The following is a 19,583-nucleotide window of genomic DNA, read 5'->3' as shown; positions in this document are numbered from 1 at the left end:
TACCGCAATAAAAGTCAAAATTATCAATTTTTTTGTCGATTTTTCTCAGTATTTCCTGATATTGTAAAAATTTCGATGAAAAAACTTATTAAACAAATTGAACTGTGAATTTATTCAAAATATTTTGATTTATAATATGAAAAATATAAAAATTTGATGCTTTTTAGAAAAAAAATTAACGAAATTTGAAAGGCCGTATTATTAATTAATTTCCAAACGACGAATCTATGAGTTTTCGAAAGCTCGGGAATATATTAAAGTTAGTACACTTTGATGTTTAATTTTACCGCAATAAAAGTCAAAATTATCAATTTTTTTGTCGATTTTTCTCATAATCCACTGATGTTATAAACATTTTAATGAAACAAACTTATTTGCAAACACACTAGAAGCAGATTTATAAATTAGATTTAATTCAGTCCGCTATTACATTGTTTTCCAAACAACGAAAATTACAAAAAAATATTCATATTGTTCGTAGTTATAATAATATGCAATTCGTCCTCTCCGTAAATTCATATACAAGTCCACTCTCAGCTCCTTTGAAGCCAGACAACGAACCCATTGAAAATAATTCTATTCAGTTTCGTTCAGTAAATTATTTTCCTCTTTCTAGGTCTGCTTCGCCTCGTTCTGTTACCATATTAAATCTACTCAAATATGATTTTTAAACGTAGGCCAGATTTTGGACTTCCTCACACAAAAATATAAACGCGGCGTGGTCTCAAATTGGCCGTACCGAGAACCAAATCATCGTTTTCGAAAACAATCAAACCAGAAAAGTAAATATGAAAGTTAACCTAACTTTTTATTTGTATTTTCTTTAATAGAAATTGTATGGAGACGAAGGCGATTCATTCGGAAATTCTATCGATTAATCACGTTGACTTTAATGGACCATTCGCAATGAAATTAGCTGCGAATAAATAGCGACAGCTACCGGTGGAATTTGTATCCTTCAAGGACAAATGAGATTGTTTCACGTTCTACAATCAGATAGCTAATCTTAATGTTAGTTCCTTTTAATTTACATCCCGCCGAAGCTTACGAAAACAAAGATATAAGAAAAAAAAGTATCGGAATTAATTTGTTAGTAATTTTCGTTTGTTTATTCATTTTTGACACTAATTATAATAAATCTTACGATATAGGAAACGTCATAAATTAGCCTATATAAAAAGACAGCTGATCCACGTCGAAATGGCGGCCGTGGGGTAAACAATCGTTGTTTTATGATACTTTTTAGATTTGTGATAACCCAGTAGCAGATGTAAGGTACGAGAGTAATCTCGAAGCTTTAGTTGGAGCTGATCTAGGAGTTTTAGTCATTATCCTGCTTATTTTCCACACGTTTCCAATATACTTGATATATAGTAGTGAAAGTCACGTTTCCGGAACGAAATTTCTCACTTTCTCAACCAAAAATTCTTTGAGAAGCCATTTCTCGATAAAACTGGTGATAATAACGTCTAAAATCCATCGAATAACTTCGTGAACTATACAGAAACATATTACAAAAGATTTTGTTTACCCCACGGTGGCCATTTTTTATAATTTTGACAATTCCTTGGATTAAAACAATTAAATCATTTTGACGGGAATATTAGCTTCCAGGATGTAGATAAATATTGGTTTTTGCGTTATATTTCATGAAATGAAATGACAAATTTGTTATTTAATATTAATTTTCGACCTGTGGAATTTTTCGAAAAGTTTTTTTTAGATGTACGCTACTGAAGCATAGTTTTCCCTAACCAGTCGCGTCTGGGAAATCATCTCAAATCAAGATGAGAATTACGAATCGTTTTGTATATTTTTTTGACTGGAAATCATTGTATCTGAATCTGAATGTTCGAAAATGCTTGAATTGAAATGTTATTTGGAAAATGCGACGTCGAACAGATGCGTCGTTGCGCTCGCCGTCATTTTGCTCAATATAATCCAAGAACAGATTCTAAAAATTATATTTTTTTTTTCTTTCTATCACAATTTTCGTATAATGATAAATATAAGATATAAAATCACATACTAATGTTAACAAATTGCTGAAGAAAATGAATTATCTAATTCATAGTTTCAAATTATTTTTGAATAACCTGTATATAAGCTAATATGGGAATTTTATTGAAGGTTTCGTAATTTTTGATATCAGTTTAGTTGGAAAGGGAGTTTTTTTCGAAATTTTACGACCAAATTTAAAGATTTTGATATTTTAATATAAAATTGTATACCGGGGGTAAAAGGAAAGATATATCTTCAATAATATCAATTAAAATTATTAAAAAAACTTCGAAAATGAGAGTTGTTTCTGAAAAATTGAAATTGATGAAAAAAAATTATGCAAGAATAATGAAAAATTATACAAAAAGCATAATTATCCGAATTAAGATTCTAAATAATTACGAAACTACCTGTATATAACCTAGAATCAAAATTTTGATTACGTTTTCGTAATTTTTGATATCAGTTTAGTTGGAAAGGGAGTTTTTTTCGAAATTTTACGACCAAATTTAAAGATTTTGATATTTTAATATAAAATTGTATACCGGGGGTAAAAGGAAAGATATATCTTCAATAATATCAATTAAAATTATTAAAAAAACTTCGAAAATGAGAGTTGTTTCTGAAAAATTGAAATTGATGAAAAAAAATTATGCAAGAATAATGAAAAATTATACAAAAAGCATTATTATCCGAATTAAGATTCTAAATAATTACGAAACTACCTGTATATAACCTAGAATCAAAATTTTGATTACGTTTTCGTAATTTTTGATATCAGTTTAGTTGGAAAGGGAGTTTTTTTCGAAATTTTACGACCAAATTTAAAGATTTTGATATTTTAATATAAAATTGTATACCGGGGGTAAAAGGAAAGATATATCTTCAATAATATCAATTAAAATTATTAAAAAAACTTCGAAAATGAGAGTTGTTTCTGAAAAATTGAAATTGATGAAAAAAAATTATGCAAGAATAATGAAAAATTATACAAAAAGCATAATTATCCGAATTAAGATTCTAAATAATTACGAAACTACCTGTATATAACCTAGAATCAAAATTTTGATTACGTTTTCGTAATTTTTGATATCAGTTTAGTTGGAAAGGGAGTTTTTTTCGAAATTTTACGACCAAATTTAAAGATTTTGATATTTTAATATAAAATTGTATACCGGGGGTAAAAGGAAAGATATATCTTCAATAATATCAATTAAAATTATTAAAAAAACTTCGAAAATGAGAGTTGTTTCTGAAAAATTGAAATTGATGAAAAAAAATTATGCAAGAATAATGAAAAATTATACAAAAAGCATTATTATCCGAATTAAGATTCTAAATAATTACGAAACTACCTGTATATAACCTAGAATCAAAATTTTGATTACGTTTTCGTAATTTTTGATATCAGTTTAGTTGGAAAGGGAGTTTTTTTCGAAATTTTACGACCAAATTTAAAGATTTTGATATTTTAATATAAAATTGTATACCGGGGGTAAAAGGAAAGATATATCTTCAATAATATCAATTAAAATTATTAAAAAAACTTCGAAAATGAGAGTTGTTTCTGAAAAATTGAAATTGATGAAAAAAAATTATGCAAGAATAATGAAAAATTATACAAAAAGCATAATTATCCGAATTAAGATTCTAAATAATTACGAAACTACCTGTATATAACCTAGAATCAAAATTTTGATTACGTTTTCGTAATTTTTGATATCAGTTTAGTTGGAAAGGGAGTTTTTTTCGAAATTTTACGACCAAATTTAAAGATTTTGATATTTTAATATAAAATTGTATACCGGGGGTAAAAGGAAAGATATATCTTCAATAATATCAATTAAAATTATTAAAAAAACTTCGAAAATGAGAGTTGTTTCTGAAAAATTGAAATTGATGAAAAAAAATTATGCAAGAATAATGAAAAATTATACAAAAAGCATAATTATCCGAATTAAGATTCTAAATAATTACGAAACTACCTGTATATAACCTAGAATCAAAATTTTGATTACGTTTTCGTAATTTTTGATATCAGTTTAGTTGGAAAGGGAGTTTTTTTCGAAATTTTACGACCAAATTTAAAGATTTTGATATTTTAATATAAAATTGTATACCGGGGGTAAAAGGAAAGATATATCTTCAATAATATCAATTAAAATTATTAAAAAAACTTCGAAAATGAGAGTTGTTTCTGAAAAATTGAAATTGATGAAAAAAAATTATGCAAGAATAATGAAAAATTATACAAAAAGCATAATTATCCGAATTAAGATTCTAAATAATTACGAAACTACCTGTATATAACCTAGAATCAAAATTTTGATTACGTTTTCGTAATTTTTGATATCAGTTTAGTTGGAAAAGGAGTTTTTTTCGAAATTCTACGATAAAATTTAAAGATTTCGGTATTTTAACATAAAATAGTATACAGGGGGTACAAGAAAGAATATATCTCAAATAAAATCAATTAAAATTATGAAAACAACTTCAAAAATGAAATTTGTTAATAAAAAATGAAAATTGATAAACAAAATCGTACAAAAATGATTAAAACTTATACAAGAAGCAAATTTATCCGAATTGGAATTTTAAATAATTTTGAAACTACCTGTATATAACCTAGAATCAAAATTTTGAATACGTTTTCGTAATTTTTGATATAAGTTTAGTGGGAAAGGGAGTTTTTTCCGAAATTCTACGATAAAATTTGAAGATTTCGGTATTTTAACATAAAATTGTATACAGGGGGTACAGGAAAGAATATATCTCAAATAAAATCAATTAAAATTATAAAAAAAAAAACTCAAAAATGAGATTTGTTTCTAAAATATGAAAATTGATAAACAAAATCGTACAAAAATGATTAAAACTTATACAAGAAGCTAATTTATCCGAATTAGAAAGTCGAATAATTTCCAAACTACCTCTATATAAACTAGTAAGAAAATTTGACGGCTGAGTATTTTTGAAAATCACTTAAGTGCGAAAAGAAAAATTCCACAACAAATTTAAATGTACAGGATGTTTTAGTTCCGTCAGCTCCATCCATTATTCAAATTTTAATTATTTGTCACCCACATTTTCTCTTTTCGTTAATTGAATAGAATATTTCCAATTCTGCCGACTAACATTCACAAAGACAAAAACACTTAATACCTTTTCGTACGGCTTCAGTTTCGAATGAGGTATTATTTCATTATTATGTACAAAAGACCTTCCATTGTCCCCGCTTTGTCCTTTAATTATTGAGGTACATTTCCTGAAAACATGATTTTAATATTCCGTGACTCTCGATTGTTTCCACTGCTGAATTATTTCATTATCTGCTGTCGTAGGAAGTCAGATATACGTTAAATGAACCCTTTTCCGTGTTGTCGTTTGCTTGATTAGAGACTCCACATTAACATAACGCCGAGATTTCGAAATCGATAAATTCGTAAACGCACTGTACAACAAGCTTCGGAATAAAAGTTTTTCCATGTAAAACAAACATATAAAGGAGAAAAACCAGTGGATCTCTTACTAAATAGAAGAGCTTGATTAACATCCTTCTTTTAAAGGAAAACTTCCACAATTAGGAAAGAAAAGTGTCGTTAAAAGTAAAATAAGTATCTGGGAAACGCGTTTGCCTCCTGTCTGCTACGAAATACGGATTACGAAACTATGTTTGAATTTCCGCTTCCAAATCATTCAATAGTATTAGAAATTCTTAAAAACGGGCTCTGTTACCGACGCGCCGCGTTTTGAACCAACGATATCTGTACCTCAATTACCCTCGTATGAAAAAACGATGCAATTATAAAATAATTGTATTGAAGTATTTTATTTACGAATAATTAATGGAAAAAATGAATCTTCAGCCATCACGTTCGCCTTCTACGTCTTCTTTTATCTGACTCAAAGGTTTAAGTGTTTCGAATAGATCTTTTGGCATGAAATAACTCGTTTTCGAATCTTGCGTTTGAATCGAATAATCGATTGGTCGATCGGTGTATTTTCGATCTTTTTTATCGATGTATTTCCTTCTTATAAGATCATCGAATAAAGCGACTTCCGCTTCGTATACTTCCTCGATGAATGTTTTTTTGGAGATACCTTCTTCCGTTTTGAAAGGTTTTTTGTTGTAATCGCATATACCCAACGTCACCATTCCTAACATACGCATTTTTTTATATTTAGAATGGAAAAATTGAGTTAAAATGCGAGGGCTGCTACTTGAGTTTTGAGATATGGCAACATTGATGTGAATATGTCAAATCTGCCGTTGTCAGTGTGCCGATCGGATCACTTCGGCTTTTGGTGATCAAGCACGATCCCGAACCATCGTGTTTTGACCAATTAAAATTATGAAAACAACTTTAAAAATGAAATTTGTTTCTAAAAAATGAAAATTGATGAAGAAAATCGTACAAAAATGATGAAAAATTATACAAGAAGTATAATTGTCCGAATTAGAATTTTAAATATTATTGAAACTACCTGTATATAACCCAGAATCAAAATTTTGATTACGTTTTCGTAATTTTTGATATAAGTTTAGTTAGAAAGGGAGTTTTTTTCGAAATTCTACGACCAAATTTAAAGATTTCGGTATTTTAACATGATATATTATAACAGGGGGTATAGGGAAAGATATATTTAGAATAAGAGCAATCAAAATTATGAAAACCACTTAAAAAATCTAATTTGTTTCTAAAAAATGGAAATTGATAAACAAAATCATACAAAAATGATGAAAAATAATACAAGAAACATAATTATCTGTATAAGAATGTCAAATAATTTTCAAACTACCTCTATATAACCTGGAATCAAAATTTTGATTACGTTTTCGTAATTTTTGATATAAGTTTAGTTAGAAAGGGAGTTTTTTTCGAAATTCTACGACCAAATTTAAAGATTTCGGTATTTTAACATGATATATTATACAGGGGGTATAGGGAAAGATATATTTAGAATAAGAGCAATCAAAATTATGAAAACCACTTAAAAAATGAAATTTGTTTCTAAAAAATGGAAATTGATAAACAAAATCATACAAAAATGATGAAAAATAATACAAGAAACATAATTATCTGTATAAGAATGTCAAATAATTTTCAAACTACCTCTATATAACCTGGAATCAAAATTTTGATTACGTTTTCGTAATTTTTGATATAAGTTTAGTTAGAAAGGGAGTTTTTTTCGAAATTCTACGACCAAATTTAAAGATTTCGGTATTTTAACATGATATATTATACAGGGGGTATAGGGAAAGATATATTTAGAATAAGAGCAATCAAAATTATGAAAACCACTTAAAAAATGAAATTTGTTTCTAAAAAATGGAAATTGATAAACAAAATCATACAAAAATGATGAAAAATAATACAAGAAACATAATTATCTGTATAAGAATGTCAAATAATTTTCAAACTACCTCTATATAACCTGGAATCAAAATTTTGATTACGTTTTCGTAATTTTTGATATAAGTTTAGTTAGAAAGGGAGTTTTTTTCGAAATTCTACGACCAAATTTAAAGATTTCGGTATTTTAACATGATATATTATACAGGGGGTATAGGGAAAGATATATTTAGAATAAGAGCAATCAAAATTATGAAAACCACTTAAAAAATGAAATTTGTTTCTAAAAAATGGAAATTGATAAACAAAATCATACAAAAATGATGAAAAATAATACAAGAAACATAATTATCTGTATAAGAATGTCAAATAATTTTCAAACTACCTCTATATAACCTGGAATCAAAATTTTGATTACGTTTTCGTAATTTTTGATATAAGTTTAGTTAGAAAGGGAGTTTTTTTCGAAATTCTACGACCAAATTTAAAGATTTCGGTATTTTAACATGATATATTATACAGGGGGTATAGGGAAAGATATATTTAGAATAAGAGCAATCAAAATTATGAAAACCACTTAAAAAATGAAATTTGTTTCTAAAAAATGGAAATTGATAAACAAAATCATACAAAAATGATGAAAAATAATACAAGAAACATAATTATCTGTATAAGAATGTCAAATAATTTTCAAACTACCTCTATATAACCTGGAATCAAAATTTTGATTACGTTTTCGTAATTTTTGATATAAGTTTAGTTAGAAAGGGAGTTTTTTTCGAAATTCTACGACCAAATTTAAAGATTTCGGTATTTTAACATGATATATTATAACAGGGGGTATAGGGAAAGATATATTTAGAATAAGAGCAATCAAAATTATGAAAACCACTTAAAAAATCTAATTTGTTTCTAAAAAATGGAAATTGATAAACAAAATCATACAAAAATGATGAAAAATAATACAAGAAACATAATTATCTGTATAAGAATGTCAAATAATTTTCAAACTACCTCTATATAACCTGGAATCAAAATTTTGATTACGTTTTCGTAATTTTTGATATAAGTTTAGTTAGAAAGGGAGTTTTTTTCGAAATTCTACGACCAAATTTAAAGATTTCGGTATTTTAATATGATATATTATACAGGGGGTATAGGGAAAGATATATTTAGAATAAGAGCAATCAAAATTATGAAAACCACTTAAAAAATGAAATTTGTTTCTAAAAAATGAAAATTGATGAAGAAAATCGTACAAAAATGATGAAAAATTATACAAGAAGTATAATTGTCCGAATTAGAATTTTAAATAATTTTGAAACTACCTGTATATAACCCAGAATCAAAATTTTGATTACGTTTTCGTAATTTTTGATATAAGTTTAGTTAGAAAGGGAGTTTTTTTCGAAATTCTACGACCAAATTTAAAGATTTCGGTATTTTAACATGATATATTATACAGGGGGTATAGGGAAAGATATATTTAGAATAAGAGCAATCAAAATTATGAAAACCACTTAAAAAATGAAATTTGTTTCTAAAAAATGGAAATTGATAAACAAAATCATACAAAAATGATGAAAAATAATACAAGAAACATAATTATCTGTATAAGAATGTCAAATAATTTTCAAACTACCTCTATATAACCTGGAATCAAAATTTTGATTACGTTTTCGTAATTTTTGATATCAGTTCAGTTGGAAAGGGAGTTTTTTTCGAAATTCTACGACCAAATTTAAAGATTTCGGTATTTTAACATGATATATTATACAGGGGGTATAGGGAAAGATATATTTAGAATAAGAGCAATCAAAATTATGAAAACCACTTAAAAAATGAAATTTGTTTCTAAAAAATGGAAATTGATAAACAAAATCATACAAAAATGATGAAAAATAATACAAGAAACATAATTATCTGTATAAGAATGTCAAATAATTTTCAAACTACCTCTATATAACCTGGAATCAAAATTTTGATTACGTTTTCGTAATTTTTGATATAAGTTTAGTTAGAAAGGGAGTTTTTTTCGAAATTCTACGACCAAATTTAAAGATTTCGGTATTTTAATATGATATATTATACAGGGGGTATAGGGAAAGATATATTTAGAATAAGAGCAATCAAAATTATGAAAACCACTTAAAAAATGAAATTTGTTTCTAAAAAATGAAAATTGATGAAGAAAATCGTACAAAAATGATGAAAAATTATACAAGAAGTATAATTGTCCGAATTAGAATTTTAAATAATTTTGAAACTACCTGTATATAACCCAGAATCAAAATTTTGATTACGTTTTCGTAATTTTTGATATAAGTTTAGTTAGAAAGGGAGTTTTTTTCGAAATTCTACGACCAAATTTAAAGATTTCGGTATTTTAACATGATATATTATACAGGGGGTATAGGGAAAGATATATTTAGAATAAGAGCAATCAAAATTATGAAAACCACTTAAAAAATGAAATTTGTTTCTAAAAAATGGAAATTGATAAACAAAATCATACAAAAATGATGAAAAATTATACACGAAGAATAATTATCTAAATTAGAATTTTAAATAATATTGAAACTACCTGTATATAACCTAGAATCAAAATTTTGATTGCGTTTTCGTAATTTTTGATATCAGTTTAGTAGGAAAGGGAGTTTTTTCCGAAATTCTACGACCAAATTTAAAGATTTCGGTATTTCAACATAAAATAGTATACAGGGGATATAGAGAAAGATATATCTTGAATAAGAGCAATCAAAATTATGAAATAAACTTCAAAAATAAGATTTGTTTCTAAAATATGAAAATTGATGAACAAAATCATACAAAAATGATGAAAAATTATACAAGAAGTATAATTATCCAAATTAGAATTTTAAATATTATTGAAACTACCTGTATATAACCTAGAATCAAAATTTTGATTGCGTTTTCGTGATTTTTGATATCAGTTTAGTAGGAAAGGGAGTTTTTTCCTAAATTCTACGACCAAATTTAAAGATTTCGATATTTTAACATGATATAGTATACAGGGGGTATAGAGGATATAGGGATTCGTTTCTAAAAAATGAAAATTGATAAAAAAAATCGTACAAAAATCATTCCATTAAACGTAGAACGGCAAATTCTGAATATCAAACCAACATTTGTTTACTCGAAGTATTCGAAAGAAACCAATCGCGGCGAACTCTCAAACATAATTTCAAACAAAAACGTTTATAAACAATCGAAACATCGATATGATGGTTCATCCGCCTTATTTAACACCCAATAATTTCTCCTGAAGACCTGGAGAAGCGACTGATACGTTTTTGTCTCGAAACTCAAGCGGCACCCCTCGTAACTGAATCTATACCTTGTTTATACTGTTCCATGTCTATGAAACCGGTGCCCATTCTATCCATCAGGTTGAACAGTTGCGCTATATGCGTAACTTCGTATAATAAAGGCGGAGGACCGGCGCCCGATCTGTACAACAAACATTTGTTCAACAATTCTAGAATGAAATAAATCGGATTGTCAGGAGCCGCTCCCAGAAGTTGTGCTATAATGAATTGAAAAAAATCGAATATTCTGTGTACTCTCAGATAATGTTGAGCTTTTCTCATAGTCGTCGAATTACTATAAACGAAGGAATCCTTCTTTTCGACGCCCGTTTCCTTTTCCGTTTCCACGAATTCGTCTTCTTCTTCGCATTCTTGATGAATACCTCAATAAAGAAATAGATTTGTTCCTTTTAACTTCTACACACTGTATATATACTCACCCATCAAATATTGTAGATTAAATTTATTTGGGACGATATCCGTTTTATCTGTTAGTGTTTCCGTACTAGTTTTGATTCTAGTTTTCGAAGATTCCGTGGTGGAAATACTGGATTTCGATACAATACGAGAAGGAGTCTTCGTCGACACATCGAGCTTCGTGTCGGTTTGTCGAAGTTTTTGTTGACGTTGATACAATTCTGGATAGAAAATTGAGAAAAAAAACATTGATTAGAGACATATCTTGAATTAAAATATATAAAAACACTATAAATATAATCAGATAGGGCAGGTAATTACCGCGTTTTGATCTAACTTTATGTGTAATACTAGAAATTCTTAAAAACGGGCTCTGTTACCGACGCGCCGCGTTCTGATGCAGATTTTGATCGTAGCGTTAGTAATAAAAACCCTCAATTACACCTACGGGTACATGAGGTGAGGAAATGCATAAAAAATATTGAAATAACTGTTTTTTCTAGTAAAAATTCCGATTGTCATGATGGAACTTCAAAATTGATGTTTATTGTTGAGTTTATTAGACTTGAAAGTGTATGAAACAGAAACGAATTTGATTTATCGCTGTTTCCGTATTGGTTAAGATGAATTTACGCGGAATTTACATTATCCTTTTCTCTCAAGGCCATAAAGACATTAAAAAGCGAGATTTCGCGGTTCGAATCATCCCCACGCGTCTTAACATACAATTCCGGTTTATATTCGAACCACCCTCGTATGAAAAAACGATGCGATTATAACATAATTGAATTTTATTTATGAATAATCTATAAAAAAAACATCGAAAATGAGAATTGGTTCTAAAAAAAAGAAAGATTGATAAACAAAATCGTACAAAAATGATTAAAAGTTATATAAGTAACAAAAATATCCCAATTAAAATTTTAAATAATTTTGAAACTACCTGTATATAACCCAGAATCAAAATTTTGATTACGTTTTCGTAATTTTTGATATCAGTTTAGTAAGAAAGGGAGTTTTTTCCGAAATTCTACGACCAAATTTAAAGATTTCGGTATTTTAACATAAAATAGTATACAGGGGGTATAAGGAAAGAATATATGTTGAATAAGAGCAATCAAAATTATGAAAACAACTCCAAAAATGAGATTTGTTTCTAAAAAATGAAAATTGATGAACAAAATCATACAAAAATAATGAAAAATTGTACAAGAAGTATAATTATACGAATTAAAATTTTAAATAATTTTGAAACTACCTGTATATAACCTAGAATCAAAATTCTGATTACGTTTTCGTAATTTTTGATATCAGTTTAGTAGGAAAGGGAGTTTTTTCCGAAATTTTACGACCAAATTTAAAGATTTCAGTATTTTAGAATAAAATAGTATACAGGGGGTATATAGAAAGATATATCTTAAATAAGAGCAATAAAAATTATTAAAACAGCTTCAAAAATGAGATTTGTTTCTAAAAAATGAAAATTGATGAACAAAATCATACAAAAATAATGAAAAATTGTACAAGAAGCATAATTATCCGAATTAGAATTTTAAATAATTTTGAAACTACCTGTATATAACCTAGAATCAAAATTTTGATTACGTTTTCGTAATTTTTGATATCAGTTTAGTGGGTAAGGGAGTTTTTTTCGAAATTCTACGACCAAATTTAAAGATTTCGGTATTTTAGAATCAAATAGTATACAGGGGGTATAGGGAAAGATATATCTTGAATAAGAGCAATTAAAATTATGAAAACAACTTAAAAAATGGAATTTGTTTCTAAAATATGAAAATTGATGAACAAAATCATACAAAAATGATTAAAAATTATACAAGAAGTATAATTATTCGAATTAAAATTTTAAATAATTTTGAAACTACCTGTATATAACCTAGAATCAAAATTCTGATTACGTTTTCGTAATTTTTGATATCAGTTTGGTAGGAAAGGGAGTTTTTTCCGAAATTCTACGACCAAATTTAAAGTTATTTCGATATTTTAACATAAAATAGTATACAAGGGGTATAAGGAAAGATATATCTTGAATAAGACCAATCAAAATTATGAAAACAACTCCAAAAATGAAATTTGTTTCGAAAAAATGAAAATTGATGAACAAAATCATACAAAAATGATTAAAAATTATACAAGAAGTATAATTATACGAATTAAAATTTTAAATAATTTTGAAACTACCTGTATATAACCTAGAATCAAAATTCTGATTACGTTTTCGTAATTTTTGATATCAGTTTGGTAGGAAAGGGAGTTTTTTCCGAAATTCTACGACCAAATTTAAAGTTATTTCGATATTTTAACATAAAATAGTATACAAGGGGTATAAGGAAAGATATATCTTGAATAAGACCAATCAAAATTATGAAAACAACTCCAAAAATGAAATTTGTTTCGAAAAAATGAAAATTGATGAACAAAATCATACAAAAATGATTAAAAATTATACAAGAAGTATAATTATACGAATTAAAATTTTAAATAATTTTGAAACTACCTGTATATAACCTAGAATCAAAATTCTGATTACGTTTTCGTAATTTTTGATATCAGTTTGGTAGGAGAGGGAGTTTTTTCCGAAATTCTACGACCAAATTTAAAGTTATTTCGATATTTTAACATAAAATAGTATACAAGGGGTATAAGGAAAGATATATCTTGAAAAAGACCAATCAAAATTATGAAAACAACTCCAAAAATGAAATTTGTTTCGAAAAAATGAAAATTGATGAACAAAATCATACAAAAATGATTAAAAATTATACAAGAAGTATAATTATACGAATTAAAATTTTAAATAATTTTGAAACTACCTGTATATAACCTAGAATCAAAATTCTGATTACGTTTTCGTAATTTTTGATATCAGTTTAGTAGGAAAGGGAGTTTTTTTCGAAATTCTACGACCAAATTTAAAGTTATTTCGATATTTTAACATAAAATAGTATACAAGGGGTATAAGGAAAGATATATCTTGAATAAGACCAATCAAAATTATGAAAACAACTCCAAAAATGAAATTTGTTTCGAAAAAATGAAAATTGATGAACAAAATCATACAAAAATGTTTAAAAATTATACAAGAAGTATAATTATACGAATTAGAATTTTAAATAATATCGAAACTACCTGTATATAACCTAGAATCAAATTTTTGATTACATTTTCGTAATTTTTAATATCAGTTTAGTTGAAAACGGAGCTTTTTTCGAAATTCTACGCCCAAATTTAAAGATTTAGGTATTTTAACATAAAATAGTATACAGGGTGTATAGGGAAAGATATATCTTAAATAAGAGTAATTAAAATTATTAAAACAACTTCAAAAATGAGATTTGTTCCTAAAAAATGAACAAAATCTATAAAAATAATGAAAAATCATACAAAAAGCATAATTATCCGAATTAGAATGGATAGGGCAGATAATTGGGGTCATCTTTTCCAAAATACACGCCAGACTATTAGTCCTTTGCCTTAGATCAAAATCGACAGGGTTAAAGAGAAACCAGGAAGCTTTAATATCGCTTAGAATGCTCAAGGATGGTTCTAAGGGGCTGACAATCATTTCGATGGTATGAATGATAAAAATATAAGCTCAATCTCCGCTGGGAGAAATTGAAAGCATTCGATGTATCAAAACTATGTAGCTGATGCTGATCTAACAATCAAATGTCCATCATAACAGAAGAATACTGAATATCGAAGTATTTTCCCTTCCTCCAAGGGACGCGATACAACGTGCGCAAGTACGTCAAAAAATTGGACAACGGAGAGCTAAGTCTTGTCGTTATAACCCTGGAAGTGGGACCTGAAGAAATTTGGACAGTAGTTTATGGGTCCTTGTGGAAAAGATCGATGCAACCAATTACTCGAATCAAAAAGTCATTACCAGCAACAATGACGTGAAAGATGAGGAGGATAGACATGTTTCAACAGGTAATTCCTTTACTAGATTGATGAATTTAAAAGAAAACTTTGTTGTTTCCGATAAAAAAAGATACGTTGCTCGAATTATTCGAACGAAAACGATTCCTGAAGATTTTTTACGGTTGTACAAGACAGATCTTCAAATCCTTTCGAATGGGGATCGGAATTTGGTCAATGGAGAGCTCAGTTATGATCCTGAGGAAATTTGGACCGTAGTTAATTGGTCTTGTGTATTTTTTTACCTTTAATCCTTTTATTTTCTTCCTCCAAAGCGTTCTGTAGAGATGTTAAATTCCTCATACCAAATCCGGTTACCAAAATAGAAGGAACCTCTTTTTTAACCTCCACTAGCTTATCATAGCTCCCTACTGTTACCACGGTAGAAAATAGATCTTCGTTCTTCAAGGTTCTTCTATGGAACTCACCAAGACTTTCGTGTTTCGGAGGTCCGATTAGATCCGAAATCGTACCTTCAAGTAAATAACGAAATTACGCGTCACATTTGATTTTGGCGTTATCGACTTACGCGGTTTTTCATCTTCTGTCTCTTCCAAGGGGGTTACGTCGATTAGATCTTCCTTCAAAGTTGTTTTACTCGAATCTTTGATTTCTTGATCAGTGATACTTGTTTTTGAATGTTTTTCGAGATGATCTCGGGATTTATTTGATACCGGGGACGTTTTTATGTTAACGGATGTTCTGGGATGGGTACTTCCGGAACTTGATTTAGATAAATTAGAATCCGACATTTTTCTACAGGATCGACGTGTTTAATTATTCTCGATCAATGTCAATTAATGACATTTAATCGAATATCACATATTTGTAATAACATAATTGTCATATGGTGAGGAGAGTACGATTTCCGTGGTCAAAATGAAACGAAATCGAATGAAATATTTTCGATATCTCGATTCATTTTCGAGATATCGATACTTGAAGTCACAACCGAACGTTAGTTTCAGATTCGAATTTAATACTTCGTTTATAATTAAGATTTTATCACTTTAAATTCAATACGAATCTTGTAATTTAACTGAAAAAAAGTTAGGTTAGGTTAGGAGTATCGATATCTCGAAAATGAAACGAGATATCGAAAAATTCTTTTTTATTTTGGGTAATTTATACAAAATGGCATATCACATTGTTTGTTTCACTAATTTTTTTTGTTTATTTATCGGTTAGGTTACGACTTCAAGTATCGATATCTCGAAAATGAAACGAGATATCGAAAAATTCTTTTTTATTTTGGGTAATTTATACAAAATGGCATACCACATTGTTTGTTTCACTAATTTTTTTTGTTTATTTATCGGTTAGGTTACGACTTCAAGTATCGATATCTCGAAAATGGAACGAGATATCGAAAAATTTTTTTTATTTTGGGTAATTTATACAAAATGGCATACCACATTGATTATTTCATTTAGTTTTTTTTTGTTTATTTATCGGTTAGATTAGGTTACGAATTCAAGTATCGATATCTCGAAAATGGAACGAGATATCGAAAATTTTTTTTTTATTTTGGGTAATTTATACAAAATGGCATACCACATTGATTATTTCATTTAGTTTTTTTTTGTTTATTTATCGGTTAGATTAGGTTACGAATTCAAGTATCGATATCTCGAAAATGGAACGAGATATCGAAAAATTTTTTTTTATTTTGGGTAATTTATACAAAATGGCATACCACATTGATTATTTCATTTAGTTTTTTTTTGTTTATTTATCGGTTAGATTAGGTTACGAATTCAAGTATCGATATCTCGAAAATGGAACGAGATATCGAAAAATTTTTTTTTATTTTGGGTAATTTATACAAAATGGCATACCACATTGATTATTTCATTTAGTTTTTTTTTGTTTATTTATCGGTTAGATTAGGTTACGAATTCAAGTATCGATATCTCGAAAATGGAACGAGATATCGAAAAATTTTTTTTTATTTTGGGTAATTTATACAAAATGGCATACCACATTGATTATTTCACTTAGTTTTTTTTTGTTTATTTATCGGTTAGATTAGGTTACGAATTCAAGTATCGATATCTCGAAAATGGAACGAGATATCGAAAAATTTTTTTTTATTTTGGGTAATTTATACAAAATGGCATACCACATTGATTATTTCATTTAGTTTTTTTTTGTTTATTTATCGGTTAGATTAGGTTACGAATTCAAGTATCGATATCTCGAAAATGGAACGAGATATCGAAAAATTTTTTTTTATTTTGGGTAATTTATACAAAATGGCATACCACATTGATTATTTCACTTAGTTTTTTTTTGTTTATTTATCGGTTAGATTAGGTTACGAATTCAAGTATCGATATCTCGAAAATGGAACGAGATATCGAAAAATTCTTTGGGTTTATGTATGTCAGAAAATTGAAATAATGATTGACTGAATATTATAATAAATATGACGCAACGAAATAACAAACTACCTTAATAATATGATGATAATTAGTTTTTTTAATAATTTTCGGAAGATAAAATTTGTCGTTTCGACTTTTTTTAAGTTATATTAATCAATAAATCACCAACATCATCAATATCAAAATAAGAATAGAGAAATTGATTTTTTCTTAATCCTTACATCTTAAATTTGTATGATTAATCAAATTATTTGTTGTTTTATCGGAATTTACAAAATAGATCGAGTAATTTCACTTAAATGATTTAGATCTTTTTTATCATTTATAGTTTTTTAGTTTTTATGTAAACCATTTCAAAAAATCATACAACAATAATGAAAAATTGTACGAGAAGAATAATTATCTGAATTAAAATTTTAAATAATATTGAAACTACCTGTATATAACCTAGAATCAAAATTTTGATTACGTTTTCGTAATTTTTGATATCAGTTTAGTTGGAAAGGGAGTTTTTTTCGAAATTCTACGACCAAATTTAAGGATTTCAATGTTTTAGCATAAAATAGTATACAGGGGGTATAAGGAAAGATATATCTTGAATAAGAGCAATCAAAATTATGAAAACAACCCCAAAAATTAAATTTGTTACTAAAATATGAAAATTGATGAACAAAATCATACAAAAATAATGAAAAATTATACACGAAGAATAATTATCTGAATTAGAATTTTAAATAATATTGAAACTACCTGTATATAACCTAGAATCAAAATTTTGATTACGTTTTCGTAATTTTTGATATCAGTTTAATTGGAAAGGGAGTTTTTTTCGAAATTCTACGACAAAATTTAAAGATTTCGGTATTTTAGCATAAAATAGTATACAGGGGGTATAGAGAAAGATATAGCTTAAATAAGAGCAATTAAAATTATGAAAACAACTTCAAAAATGAAATTTGTTTCAAAAAAATGAAAATTGATAAAGAAAATCATACAAAAATGATGGAAAATTATACAAGAAGTATAATTATTCGAATTAGAATTTTAAATTTGCTGGACTCATCAGTTCTGTCATTACTCATCAACTCTTGAATTTAAACGGTACTACGTTCGTTGTTGTACAACTTAAACGTGTTGTTTTTGTCTTGGAAGACAATTCGTTTCCAAAAATTCAGATCGCGATAGACAAAATCACGTTTAAACATAATTCTAGATTGTTTGCCGAATCAAAAGGAAGTCCCCTTAAAAAATTAATCAACGCAACAAATCGAAAACACTTTTACTTCAACTGAACTCAAATCGATTATCGAATGATCTGTCACTAACAATGACAGTGACATTAGGTAAAATTGAATGTTTTTTCGGTGTTTTGTGGTCGCATTGTACATATTAACATTTAAAATTCAAATTAAAATCAAATAATAATGTACATATGTTTGTTATTGTTTGGTAATCACTAATACTAATAATTATATCAAAATCCCTTGCTCGTTGATTCATTTATTACGATTTTCCCTCGGTTTCGTCGGTCTAATTTATTATGGATATTTCATTTTAATTTGCTGTTTACATTAGATATCAAATCAAACAATAGAGAATATTAACTATATTAATAAATTCTGGAATCTATTTGTTTAAACAAAGCAACGACAATCCTATAAAGTTTGATTTAATAATTCATTTCCATGACCTCGCACTTTCAGTCAAAGATCATCCAGTATCTTCTTCAACATGCATAAACGTTTTAAGGCGACGCCATCTTGAAGTTGTTCGTTCTGTATTCATTTCCATATCGAAAGTTGCGTTTTTAGTGTTCCATGTGGGGAAAGTGACAGTTCCGTACTGCAAAACGCTTTCGGGACGTTCTGGAGTACACAACTTTAACAGTTGACAGTTGACAGTTTCATTTCGATGATTTTGCATTTGTTTTATCCGAAGTTTTGTGTAAATTAATGGATAACAATGAATGATGATGGAAAAATGTTTGTAATTACAATTTACACCGAGAAAAAAATTATTTTTATACTTATATTCCGTCAAATCTTTCTAAAAGGTAAAATTTTTCTGTATTTGCTGTTTATTTTGTCAGTTTTGGTATCAAAATAGCAAACGAAGATGTATCGTCTTTATTATACTTTCCTTTTGATCGC

General features: G+C 27.4%; 1 protein-coding gene across 2 annotated transcripts; it reads right to left on the bottom strand.

The window, feature by feature from the left end:
- Window positions 1-5,814: 5,814 nt before the first annotated feature.
- On the bottom strand, window positions 5,815-15,857 carry LOC130892595 (uncharacterized). Of its 2 annotated transcripts, none has more exons than XM_057798070.1 (5): window positions 15,579-15,857; window positions 15,295-15,522; window positions 11,128-11,325; window positions 10,717-11,070; window positions 5,815-6,159 (listed from the first exon to the last, which is right to left on the bottom strand). In XM_057798070.1, the coding sequence occupies exons 1-5, from the start codon at window positions 15,799-15,801 to the stop codon at window positions 5,864-5,866; spliced, it is 1,299 nt and encodes a 432-aa protein (XP_057654053.1). In that variant the 5' UTR covers window positions 15,802-15,857; the 3' UTR covers window positions 5,815-5,863. The 2 variants fall into 2 exon arrangements, with proteins under 2 accessions (XP_057654053.1, XP_057654054.1); XM_057798071.1 differs by having other exon boundaries at window positions 10,717-11,058.
- Window positions 15,858-19,583: the final 3,726 nt, after the last annotated feature.

The sequence above is a fragment of the Diorhabda carinulata genome, chromosome 4 (assembly GCF_026250575.1).
Source record: "Diorhabda carinulata isolate Delta chromosome 4, icDioCari1.1, whole genome shotgun sequence".
In the NCBI taxonomy this organism is placed as follows: Eukaryota; Metazoa; Arthropoda; class Insecta; order Coleoptera; family Chrysomelidae; genus Diorhabda; species Diorhabda carinulata.
Note: the sequence above shows the minus strand (reverse complement) of the source record. Positions and strands in the feature narration are given on the sequence as shown.

Excerpts from the sequence above, each read along its gene's own strand:
- LOC130892595 (XM_057798070.1), bottom strand. The coding sequence starts at position 15,801 with ATGTCGGATTCTAATTTATCTAAATCAAGTTCCGGAAGTACCCATCCC. Across the intron at positions 15,523-15,578 it reads GACAGAAGATGAAAAACCGC|GTACGATTTCGGATCTAATC; the intron begins GTAAGTCGATAA and ends ATTTACTTGAAG. Across the intron at positions 11,071-11,127 it reads TAATCTACAATATTTGATGG|GTATTCATCAAGAATGCGAA; the intron begins GTGAGTATATAT and ends TTCTTTATTGAG.